This window comes from Mustela erminea, chromosome 9 (genome assembly GCF_009829155.1).
Source record: "Mustela erminea isolate mMusErm1 chromosome 9, mMusErm1.Pri, whole genome shotgun sequence".
Classification (NCBI taxonomy): domain Eukaryota; kingdom Metazoa; phylum Chordata; class Mammalia; order Carnivora; family Mustelidae; genus Mustela; species Mustela erminea.
Window position 1 is genome coordinate 9,945,859 of NC_045622.1, and position 13,109 is coordinate 9,958,967.

General features: G+C 45.9%; 1 protein-coding gene and 1 long non-coding RNA gene across 29 annotated transcripts in view; one reads left to right on the forward strand and one right to left on the reverse strand.

Moving 5' to 3' along the window:
• NCAM1 (neural cell adhesion molecule 1) overlaps window positions 1-3,416 on the forward strand; it is a 299,278-nt gene extending 295,862 nt beyond the window's left edge. For all 18 annotated transcript variants that reach the window (XM_032356612.1, XM_032356606.1, XM_032356613.1 and 15 more), the window contains one exon: window positions 101-3,416. In XM_032356612.1, coding sequence (XP_032212503.1) covers window positions 101-221 — 121 coding nt within the window. In that variant the 3' untranslated portion in view covers window positions 222-3,416. The remainder of the gene's footprint in view (window positions 1-100) is intronic.
• The window catches only part of LOC116598205, a 43,941-nt gene that overhangs the window by 14,787 nt on the left and 16,045 nt on the right, over window positions 1-13,109 (reverse strand). The window lies entirely within an intron of this gene.

The window sequence follows — 13,109 nt, forward strand, 5'->3', positions numbered from 1 at the left end:
GGGCAGCCAAGAAGGGGGACCACTGCTGTATGCCTTAGCCCGGCTGGAGGGTGACAACTGCAGACTGTGGTCTCAGTGCTATTTTCCCAATTCTCTGCAGGAAGGGCCCAGTAGAAGCAAAGTCGGAGTGCCAGGAGACAGAAACGAAGCCAGCGCCTGCCGAAGTCAAGACGGTCCCCAACGACGCCACACAAACAAAGGAGAACGAGAGCAAAGCATGATGGGTGACAAGAGATGAGCAGATCAAAGTAAAAGTGACACCACAGCTTCACCAGAGCATTCCCAATATCTCACACACGCACACATGCACACACACGCACACACATCTCATTCCTCTAGTGTCTTTTGCCTTTAAAAAAAAAAAAAACTAAACAGATAAACATGGGATCTCCTTTTTGTAGGTTTATAGAAAGGGTTCCTTTGCTGCGCGCACTCACTTGTAAGAAAATGAGACAAAAAGGTTAAACCCATAGCCAAACTAGGACACTCTGTTCCCTGAAACCATTTAAGAATCAAACAAAAGGACCCCAAATTAAGAATCTAGGAAGCTCAGAAAAAAAAAAAAAATCTAGGTTCAGGAAGACCGCACTTGGTGTTGCCCAATTGGCACAGACCAGTTTCAGAGAAATACTTCCAGGCACTAAGACTAACGAATGAACAAAGTCCAAGTTTATTTTTATACTTTGAGTCGAGTTTGAACTCTGTAAAGCCCCATAAATAAGTTATAATTTCTGTTCACTTTGTATTTGTTCAGTATGCAAAGTGTGTCCCCCTTGCTAGCTGAATTCAATTCCCACGTAGACTCCCGTTTCGTAGGAAGAATGCCAAATCGCAACTTCTGGGGGGGAGATCTCGGTTTGCAATATTCTGATTTCTTTTTCTTTCCTTTTCTTTCTCATTCTTTTTTTTTCCTTCCTTTCTGCCAACTTTGTTTTCCAATGTTTACAAGTTGACAAATGTTTGACTTTGGTTGTGTTTAAATGTCCGTGTAAAATCGCTGCCTTTTTTTTTTTTTCCTTTAAGTTACAAACACTGCCTGGAGGCGGGTAGGGTCATCACAGGCTTGCTTTCGCACGGGACAACTTTACAAAATATGATTGTTTACAGTGGCTCTTCCCCCCACACACATCCCCTCCACTTTCTGATTTGAAATTTTTGCCTGTGTGCAACTCAGGTGAAAACCCATCTCGTTCTGGAGTGGTTTTGGTTTTTTTTTGGGTGGGAGGGCTGGTTCTCAGTTCTTTTTGTATTTCCTTGGGAGTTAGAGACCACTTTCTGATTAGCCACCACCTGCCTGTATCTGTGGAAAAGGGTCTGCCCCCACCCCCAGGCGTCCATGTCCTTCCTTTTGAAGGACTCCTTAGGCTTTGTTGAATGAAGCAGAGAAGATTGTATAGTTGGGGCTGGTCTTGGTGAACACACATTTTTACCCCAAACATCCCCTTTTTGTAGAAAGCCAAACAAAATATATACATACAATTTCCTTTTGAGCCCAGAATCTAGATTTGAGCGGAAGAGCATTTGTGCTTCAGGGAATTAGTGTCTTTTTTTGGAAATCTGTTGAAGTAAAGTAACATCGGCCTTCTGTTCACTTAGGCAGCATTTATAGAAACAAAAGAGAGAAAAAAAAAAAAAAGAAAACAACCTGCTGTCTGGAGTCATAAACACAACTTTCCTGGATTGGAAACCAAGTGGGGGGAAAAATACAGAAACTTAAAGGGGGATGGGAGGGGGGAGAAGGGAAAAGCCAGCCCTTTGTATAGAAATTTTGCTTTCTTTTATCATTCTACTTTAGAAACTGCAAGCTTGTGCACTGTGGATGCGTGAATATTTTAGTGTGAAACGTGTTTTTGTCATAGTATTGAAATAAAATTTCAACATAGTTTGGTTGTGGAAGGTATAGCAGATAGTTCAGAAAAAAAAATATTCAGGAAACAAAAATAACTCTTAAAAGGAATTAAAGCCTTTAAACAAAGAAAATGAAATAAAAGCAATGATGATGACGCTGATAATGCTAAGGAAACAGCAATTCAGCCCTCCGGCATGCATTCCTGTCCCAAGGTACAAAACAGCAAGAGGTTAGGGTGGCCAAACCGCCCCTGAGTCCGTCCCATGGGCCACCCCCCCCCATGTTCTGACACTTCTGCAGTCTGATCCGTGGTGATCCGCTACGATTATAATTTCAAACTGTGAAAAATAATGGTCTTGTCATTTGCTAAATGTGGGGTTATTTTGCATTTTCTCAGCTCCTGGGGATGGAAATGGAGGAGCCAGTGTACCCAGCTCTGGCCCCCTTGATTGTAGGGCCTTTGCACAAATCTCTGGTTTGAAATGCACAGGCCCTCAGGCACGAGTAATGAACGCGCAGACAGTTCTTAGAGCACACAGAAGAATAGGAGCTCCTGGGGGTCTGAGACAGGAGGACCCAGCAGGGCGTGGGGGGCCCTTCCCACTGCTGGGCTGTCCACGGACTCAGCTGTTCATCTTCTGATGGCAGTGGTACTGACTACCCAAGCCAAGCCCACACTATCCCTCATTGAGACTGTGCATCTTATGCCGAGTGGTTGGGCCAGACGCAACAACCTGGGCTCTGATGGTTTGGAAGAGGAAAAGGTATAGCCGACCCTCAAGTAACCCGGCCCAGGGCAGCTGATCCTCCCCACAATCACCCACCCAGAACCGGCTCCGCCATCAACTGGCACCAAGACTCTGCCCACCTTTTGGTCTGCCTCTCTCATTATACATAGATTTGTCTCTGCACGCATGAGCTTTCCTTTCTTTAAAAAAAAAAAAAAAAAATTTAAAAATACTAAAAAAAGCAAAACAGAACAAAAACAAAACAAAAAAAAGAGCAAAAAGCTTTCTCTAAAATCAAAGAGAGAGTCACTTTATTTTCAAGATGTTCTATCTTTTATGTTAAGAGATAAAAGCTTATAGTTTTCCTTTTTTAATTTTTTGAAGGCGGGATCAACTCTACCAGTTTGCAGTGTGTATGTGTCTATATGTGTATGTGCCATACATATGTATTCACGTAACCAGCGGCATGGCCACGTTCTGCGGGAGGGGGCGCACCCTGTGCCACATGCAGGTCTCTGAGTCCTGGGGGGCCGTAGTGTACGTAGTGCAGCTTCTGAAGTGGGACCGTTTTCACACTTTTCTATGGAGCCCTTCCGTCCCGGGCTGTCACTCGAGGCTGTCTGTCTGGATGGTGGTTTTCAGACCTCCATGAACATCCCTACCCAGCATTCCGTACTTCGGGGGCCTTCTCTCTTGTTATAAACTTTTTACCGAGTGAAACATCGATACCACCTTTGTTTCCATTCTCACTGGTGTAAATACTGAGTACTAACTGAGAATTTTGACTTTGCATTCTGTCAGAATACTTGTGTTCAATAAAAATTGAAAGAAAAGAAAAATGATGATGGTCCATCTGGGCTTTATTTCGATTCAGTGCAAGTCTGCCACATGAATCATAATGTGGAAATGCCAATTGTTTGGCTTTTTTTTTTTTTTTGTCCTTGTGAACAAGGTCTGTTAAACCCAGTGTCTTGAGTTCATGTGGCCTGAAGGATGGTGTCCCTCAGGCTGATAGAGGAATCCTCATTTTAGAATGGCAGCCATCAGAAGATTTCATTCAAGTCCTGGTTCTGCCACGTCCTTGTTCACTTTGGAAGAGTTCTTTAATCTCCCCAAGACTCAGCTTCCCCTTTTGGCAAACAGAAGATTCCAAGCTCGTAGAGCTGAGGCCCTGGCTAATGAGGGAAGCGATGTTTATGAAAGCAGAGTGTAGTGCTGGTGGCACTCCAGGGGTGTGAGAGCATCAAACCCAGTTGGAATAACAATCTGAACTGGAGCGCCACGGTTTCAACAAGGAGACAGGCACATGAAGCTTATTCCAGAATACATGATTCCTCTCCTCTCCCTGTCTTTACCATACTGCTTAGCCCTTGGAGTTTATTAAAGTCTCTGAGATAGATAGAGTGAAGAAAACTTCACCCAACTCAGAATTCTCTTGCCTGTGCTGCTGTCCAGCTGTGCTGGGAAGAGCAGAGAGTTGGAATTACCTACTAGACTTCGGAGTTGGAAGTCCCTGGAGCAGAGCAGGTCCCAGGGCCAGCACTAGGGTGAGGCAGGTGAGTGAAACTTGTAGGGAGGAAGATGTAAGGAGGCCCTGTCTCAGGGCCAGTCCTGCACCTGCACGGGTCTGAGCACCTCCTTCCTTTGTGTCCTACATGCTCATCTCTAGCCCCAGCCTGGGGTGGTGTCTTCCTCTGGGGTAGTGTCTGCCTCTGCCGCCAGGAGTTGGCCCTTCACTGGCCCTGGAGCCTGTTTTAAGGACCCAGAGCCACGTGTATATATGTGATTTCCTGGGCCACCAAAGTCCAGTTGCATATGGCAAGATAAGGAGTGATCAACAAAAACATCATGAAATGATGACCCTCTCTCTAATGACCCATGGGGGCTTACTTCCAGAGCCTTCCTCCTTCAGGGTCATCTCCTGCGAGACTCGCCCAGTAAGTATTCACTGTGTGTCTCCAAGATGCTCAGGATACAGCAGTGGAACATTGGCTGATGTGTGGGGTGCAGCGGACAAACTCATCGCCAGCATCCAGTTCTCCCTTCCCTCCTTCCAGGCACTTGATAGGTTTGTACTTCTCTGGTCACACAGAGCAGGCATGGCTGTGTCAGTGGAGTATGAGCAGGGCGGTGCGTGTCACTTCTCAGCAGAGCCTCGATGGCCTCTTCCCTTGTCACAGCAATCAGCAAAGCTGCAAGTGGTGGAAGGGCCACCACCTGGGCCCAGAGTGAGGGGTACACAGATGGCATGATGGACACGGAGAATGCATGAGGGGTAACCCCAATGGCGATCTCTGGTGAATGTTTAATAACCGGCCCTCCAAGGGAGGAAGATGAAGGGATGCATATACACGTGGTGTGTTTATCATAAACTTAACTGAGACAAAGAATGCAATTCACAAGTGATATACCATACTCCATGTTGAAATTCTACATATCCATAGGATACAGAACATTTTGGTACATTTTTGCCGCACTCTTGTATAGAACCAAGCTGCAGTTGCATGAGTTGTTAAGTGGAATTCCAGCAAGAACATTGGTTGCTAACATTCACGGGTCAGATGGAAGTGGAGCACCGGGAGATCCGTGTGTTGGACCTTCACTTGCTCATCAATGGTGTGAGTTTTGAATACTAGAGCAAGGCCTCGATGTTTTGTGCTAGCCACAGTGGGATGGCTATGCATAGGGCACAGTCCTAAACTTAATCTACATCATAAGCATTTCCCCATCACTCTCAAGTCTACACAACCAAAACCAAGCAAACAAACAAAAACCTATTTGTGGCACTCTCTGCTCTCAATGGTGTGTAAATACTCCCAGCATGGCTGGTTTGAGCATGTCCTCGCTCACCAGAGGCTCGCAGAGAGATCCACTTCATCATACAGCCTACTCCCCCCATAAGGATAAAAGACCACCTAAAGATCCTCAAGCTCAGAGAAAACAGCGATATCAAGCGATAACAACAATAAGCTATTGATATATGTTCGTAAGAGTAAAATGTAGTAAAATAATTGAGAAATGATACATTTGGGGTACTTAATGCCTTCACTTTAAACACAATTTTGTTGATTGTAGGTTTATGGAATTAAACTTTTAATAACATCTGGCTCGTATTTATGAAAACATAATCATTCTCTCAAGCAAGTAAAGGCTGGCTCCTGCAGACACCTGGATAGCCCTTATGTTATAAGCCACTTAGCCTTAGTTAGGATCTGTTACTAAAGCATGACTTAGTCTGTCATGAATAAACAGGGAGGGGTAAGTGGCACCAAGAGCAAATCAAGGTCAGTAGGTGATCAGGGTCCTCCTCTCTGAAAAGGGGACATTTGAGCAGTGACCTGAAAAAAGGTACTGAAACACAGGACTATCAGAGCAAAGATATCTCAGGTAGAGAGAACAGCTAGTTCAAAGGTCCTGAGGTGGAGACTGCTTAGAGTGTCTGAGGAAGAGCAAGAAGGCCAGTGTGGCTGGAGCAGAGAACAATGGAGGGGATGGGGCAGAGGTTCCCATGAGCTAGATCACAGCGGGTCCTCAGACAACTGCAAGAATTTTGGCTTTTTCCTTCAAGTGAGGTGGAAAGCCAGAGGGAAATTTGGAGCAGAAGCCTGACAGGACTTGATTTTTGAGACAATCGTTTTTGGCTGTTGGTTGGAGAACAGACTGCTGAAGGGCAAGAGAGGACGTGAGGATGCCAATAAGGAGGCAAAAATCTAGATGGGACAAGACAGCGTGCTTGGACAACCGGCTTCCAGCCAAGCGTGGGCAATGGCCAGCTTCTGGCAAGCTCCCGAAGGGGAAGCCAGCAAGACTGGATAATGGATCGGATGTTGGGGTTTGAGGAAATCATCAAAGGTGACTCCCAGATTTGGGGCCTAAACAATTAAAAGGATGGAGCCGCCATCTACTTTCTAAGAAACAGTGAAGACGAAGCAGCTGGGTGGGGGCATGCAGAATTTGGTTCTGGATAAGCCTGAGATGCCTGTGAACACCCTCGTGGAGATCTGGAACAGGCTGAAGTACAAGAGGTCCAGTCCACAAACACAGAGGAGCTGTCGCATGGAGCTCGTATCTGAAACCCCGGCACTTTGTGAGATGAGCAAGGAAATGAAAACGGATTTAGAAGAGGAGAGAACTAAGCAAGAACCCAGAAAAGAAAACTGCAGGCAGCTGTCTGCCAAGGAGAATCATGGGAAAATCCTGCTGTGCCATTTGCAGCCTCACATCAGAGGATCAGGGTGGGAGAGGCAGGGACACCCTAACAGAATTCGCCTCCACCCGTCCTGCTGCCTGGCACACAGGGTTACGGCTCAAGAGTCTAGAGGATAGATTCTGACTTGCAGCTACAAAAAGATGCCCTGAAACACTTGCCAGGCTGGTGTTCGCCTGCTCACTGCCGCTCCAGTGAGGGCCCACCGTGGCTGGGGAGACCCTCCATCCCCACTTCCTCCCACGGGGTATTCAGAAACACTCCAGTGAGGTCGCCTAAGAGGACGGCCTTATGTGACCACAGCCCCAGCCTCACCGCTAGGGCTAGGCGCAGGCAAGGTAGGACGCATCTGGGTGAGAAGAGTTGCTCCCAGCATGGTCATATGAATCTCATACATAAATCTCTACCCCAGAAGCTCTGGTCTCATGGAAGGCGAGCTTGGGTGGCCATAGCTGAGTCATGTAGGAAGTCTCATTGATTTTTATCCAGTGGTCTGGTGGCCACCAATCCACTGGCCCCACTTTACACAGAATGAGTTGGACGGAAGGTGAATTTTATCATACAATCCCCCTCTTTCCCCCATCTTCCCAAGAAGATCTTTAGGAACTCCCAACTACACTCAGGATCAAATGCAGAGTCCTTAACAAAGCTCACTAAAGCCATCTTGGCCACTGTCCTGCTCCTTGCTTACTGCTCATTCTTGGCACTCCTCCAAATCATCCTCTGCTCCGGCCCCTGATGTTCTACTACCTAGAGTTGTCTGCCTTCCCTCCCATGTTCCCAGAACTCACACAAACCCTATTTCCTTCCCCTGCAGTACCTGGGATTGTGAAACACTTTTTACCTATTTTCTGAAAGTGAGCACACAGCTTCTGGTGGCTTTAACAGAGTTTCATACAAGCAGCTCAGCTGCAGAGTTTACATGTGGCGGGAGAGGGTCTCCCTACTGGGGAACCACAGTGGCTGCTGCCCCAGCCCCTGATCGTGGGCTGCCATACCCCTCTCCCTCCTCTAGGCTGGGACAGTGTTTGGCCAGTGAGTAGCAGCTCTACAATGGAGGCAGGCTGGGACCACTTGGATTAGGGGGCCCTGAAAGGCAGAAACAGGATACCCCATGTCTGCCTCTCAAAAGCACAGTTAGCTGGTAGACAAAGCTGACCCAGCACAACCAGGGATGCTCCTTTCTTGGCGTTTTCCCTAAGGGGGAAATCGATAGATTGGGAGGCTGGGAAGAGCAGACAAGAGGCAGGAGAACAGGAAAGTGTGATTGGCAAAGGGTCTGCTGGTCCCCAGGTCTAGGTATCAGGAGGCATTGCTGTGTTCTGTCCTTTTCCTGAGCAGGTAAGCCCAGAACTGACTGTGAACTCCAGCTCAGAACAAGGTGACCCACAAGGAACTGTGTGTTTAGAGTACTTCCCACCACCATGGCTGTCAACAGCCTGCTGGAAACATGGAGGCGAGCATGAGGAACAAAACTGCGAAGACCTCAAGGGCTGATGGGATGAAACTTCCCCAGGGAGCCACGATCTGGAGCCCAGGATCCCACCTACAAGTCCTGTCATGCTCCTGCTGAGGGAAGAAAGAAAACAGGTCTGTAGCCAAGGAGGAGAAGGTCACCAGCCTACCCTGTGGCCTACGCTGGGAAGTCAGCAGCAGCCCTACACCCCGGCCCCACTAGGACAAGCCCCTGCAATGACCCTCTCTGCAGGCCTCTGTGTCTCCAGGGATACAGTAGGGACTGCATGTTCTGGATCGCAGCCCCTGGATCCCTGGACTTCGGATCTGGGGTGTGGCATTCCATGACAGTTGTCTTCAGCCAGCACCTGGAGACGCATGCAGGGAGGCCCAGCTAAGGGCTGTGGCAGAACTCCTTCCCCTCTGGGCGGTTCTGTGGGCCCACACAGACACAAAGTGCTAGAAACACAGTGGAGGGTCTGCATGTCAGCAAGACACCTCCCAAGGCTCAGCACACTTCAGCACACACACCTAAGGCAGACAAGCACCCCAAATGAGCCCAGCCGACCAAGCAGATGAGCAGCCCAGATGAGGTCCCGCCACAGGGACCCGTGTCAACTATGCTCTCTGCAAATACAACTGCTGAAGTAGATGCTGAGAGGGGTGGGCTCAGAGGAGAGCATTTGAGAGAGAGAGAGAGAGGAAAGAAAGAAAGAAAGAAAGAAAGAAAGAGAGGGAGGGAGGAAGAAAAAAGGAAGGAAGGAAGGGGGAGGGAGGGAGAGGAAAGGAAAGGGAAAAGGAAAGAAAGAAAAGAAAAAGGAAGGAAGGAAGGAAGAAAAGAAAGGAAAGACAGAGGGCAGGAAGGAAGGAGGGAAGAAAGGAGGGAAGGGGAAAGAAGAGAAAAGAGGAAGGAATGGAAAAAAGAGAACAAAAGAAAAGGAAAGAAAGGAGGAAGGAAGGAAAAAGAAAAGAGGGAAGGAGGAAGGAAGGAGAGGGAGGGGGGAGGGGAGAAAAAAGGGAAGGGAAGAGAAAAGAAGAAAGAGAGAGGGGCACCTGGGTGGCTCAGCAGGTTAAAGCCTCTGCCTTCGGCTCAGGTCATGATCCCAGGGTCCTGGGATTGAGCCCCTCATCGGGATCTCTGCACCATGGGGAGCCTGCTTCCTCCTCTCTCTCTGCCTGCCTCTCTGCCTACTTGTGATCTGTCTGCCAAATAAATAAAATCTTAGAATTAAAAAAAAAAAGGAAGAGAGAGAGAAAGAAAGAAAAAGAGAGAGAAACAAACAAAAAAATGAATGACAGAAAGAGAGAAGAGGAGCAAGATGGCAGAGGAGTAGGAGACTAAGTATCATCAGGTCCCAGGAGTTCTGCATGATAGTTATCAACCATTCTGAACACCGACAAACTCAACAGAAGATCAAAGAGAAGAGCAGCAATTCTAGGAACAGAAAAGCAACCACTTTCTGGAAGGTAGGACGTGCGGAGAAGTGAATCCGAGGGGACAGATGGGAAGATAGACCGCAGGGGGAGGGGCCGGCTCCCGGCAAGCGGGAGAGCGGAACTTTCAGAAGTCTGCTCCACAGGGGGACATTGCTCCAGAGGATAAGCAGGTGGTGGCTCTTGTGGGGTCTCCGAAACACCAGGGGTGTCTGAGGGTGGCAGAGCTCCCAGGTAACCCAGGTATCAGAGCGGGGAAGCTGCTGCAGAGACAGAGGCAAGGAAGGGGCTCTCAGCTCAGGGTTACCTTAAACCATGATCCGAGGCACAGTCAGACCCCTGCTCTTGGAATAGGGACCCCACAAGTGACCGATCTAGGGAGACCCTCACCTTCCTACTCCGGGAGGAGCAGCGCAGGAGCACGCTGCAAGAATCTGCTGGGTTTGGAGACTCCAAACAGGGCCAGCAGCAGAGACAGAAACACTCGGTCACAAGCTGGGTCAGTTCAGAGCGCAGCCGGAGACCAGGGAGACGGGAGGGACTGATGGCTTTTTTCTGAGGGCGCACTGAGGAGTGGAGCCCTGAGCTCTCGGCTCCTCCTGGCCAGACTGGGCAGCTGCCATCTTCATTCTCGTCCTCCAAAGCGGTATGGAAAGTGATCAGGGAACAAAAGCTCCCCAGACCAAAACTGTGTAGATTACTTAGCCCAGCCCCCGGCAAGGGCAGTGCAATTCCGTCTTGGGCAAAGACAGGTGAGAATCACTGCAACAGGCCCCACTCCCAGAATATCCAGCCAAGACCAAGTTCACAGATCAATGAGAACAGCAAAACTCCAGCATTAAGGGAATAGAGCACATAGAATTCATGGCTTTCTCCCCATGATTCTTTAGTCTTTCAAAGTTAAATTTTTTTTTAACTTTTTAAAAATTTACTTGTTTATTTATTTGACAGACAGAGATCACAAGTAGGCAGAGAGAGAGGGGGTAAGCAGGCTCCCCACTGAACAGAGAGCCCGATGCAGGGCTTGATCCCAGGACCCTGAGATCATGACCTGAGCCGAAGGCAGAGGCTTAACCCACTGAGCCACCCAGATGCCCCCAAAGTTAAATTTTTTTAGTTTTATTTTTTCTTGTTCCATTTTTAAAATTTTTCCTCTTTCCTATTTTAACCTTTTTAAACTATTTTATCTTACCAATACCCTTTTAAAAGTATTTTTAAGTTTTCATTGTTATTATCATATTCTATCCCTTCATTATATTTAACCTTACATTTTGTATTTAACCTTATTTTTTATATACATAGAGGTTCTTCTTTCTTTAAAATCTTTGGATACAGGTTATTCTAACAGATCAAAATATACCCTAACTCTAAATATAATTTCAACTATATAACTCAAAATATACCCTATACTCTAGCACACTGCTTTGTTCTAGTCTCCAGCCTGATTACATTCTTTTTATTTTTCAACCAACTTCTTATCAATTCCTTCTTTTAGAATCTTTTTAAGATTTTATTTATTTATTTGTCAGAGAGAGAAAGAGAGAGAGAGACAGCACAAGCAGGCAGAGTGGCAGGCAGAGGCAGAGAGAGAAGCAGGCTCCACGGTGAGCAAGGAGCCTGATGTGGGACTCGATACCAGGATCCTGGGATCATGACCTGAGTCAAAGGCAGCAGCTTAACTAACTGAGCCACCCACACATCCCTAGAATCTTTTTAAATTCTTATCTTTACAGTCATATTCCATCCCCTCATTGTGTTTACCCGTATTTGTGTGTGTGTGTGTGTGTGTGTGTGTGTGTGTGTCTATTTCTCTTTCTTTACAATTTTGGGAGGCAGTTTCTTCTAACAGACCAAAATCAAGTGTGTGTCTCTGTTCTATTCATCAGTGTAATGTTATATATATATATATTTTTTTTTTCCTTTTCTTTTCTCCTTTCTTCTCCCCTGATTTGGTTAATATATATTTTTCTGGGGAGGTTGCTACTCTTTTAGTATTTTGTTCTCTCATTCATCTATTCTTATTTGGATAAAATGACAAGGCAGAAAAACTCAACAACAACAAAAAAGAACAAGAGGCAGTACCGACAGCTAGGGACCCAATCAATATAGACATTACCAAGACGTCAGAACCAGAGTTCAGAATGATGATAATCAAGGTGCTAGCTGGGATCAGAAAAAGCACGAAAGATTAACTAGAGAATCTTTTTCTGGAGAAACAAAAGAACTAAAATCTAACCAAGTTGAAATCAAAAAAGCTATTAATGAGGTGCAATAAAAAATGGAGGCTGTTACTGCTAGGATAAATGAGGCAGAAGAGGGAATTAGTGATATAGAAGACCAAATGATGGAGAATAAAAAAGGTGAGAAAAAGAGAGACAAACAAACTACTGGACCATGAGGGGAGAATCTGAGAAATAAGTGATATCATAAGATGAAACAATATTAGAATAATTGGGATCCCAGAAGAAGAACAAAGAAAGAGAGGGTCAGAAGATATATTGGAGCAAATTATATCAGAGAATTTCCCTAAACTGGCAAAGGGAACAAGCATCAAAATCCAGGAGGCACAGAGAACCCTCACAAAAATCAATAAAAACAGGTTCATACTACATCATCTAATAGTAAAATTTAAAAGTCTCAGTGACAAAGAGAAAATCCTGTAAGCAGCTCTGGACAAGAGGTCTGTAACATATAATGGTAGAAATATTAGAGTGGCAAAAGACCTAACCACAGAGACCAGGCAGGCTAGAAAGGACTGGCATGATATATCCAAGAATACTACATTCAGCTAGGCTGTCACTGAAAATAGAAGGAGAGATTAAAAAGCTTCCAGGACAAAAAAAAAAAACAAACTAAAAGTATTTGCAAACACCAAACCAGCCCTACAGGAAATAGTGAAAGGGGTCCCCTAAGCAAAGAGAGAGCTTACAAGTAACAGACCAGAAAGGAACAGAGACTTTATACAGTAACAGTCACCTTACAGGCAATACAATGGCACTAAATTCATATCTTTCAATAGTTACCCTGAATGCAGTGGGCTAAATGCCCCAATCAAAAGACACAAGGTATCAAAAAATAAATAAATGAAAAAAAAATTTAAAAGACACAAGGTATCAGAATGGGTTAAAAAAAAAAAAAAAGACCCATCAGTATGCGGTCTGTAAGAAACTCATTTTAGACCCAATGACACATGCAGATTTAAAGTGAGGGGGTAGAAAACCATTTATCATGCTAATGGACATCAAAAGAAAGCTGGGGTGGCAATTTTTATATCCGATAAATTAGATTTGAAGCCAAAGACTATAATAAGAGATGAGGAAGAACACTATGTCATACTTAAGGGGTCTGTCCAACGAGAGGATCTAACAATTTTAAATATCTATGCCCCTAACATCAGAGCACCCAAGTATATAAACCAATTAAAAACAAAATCAAA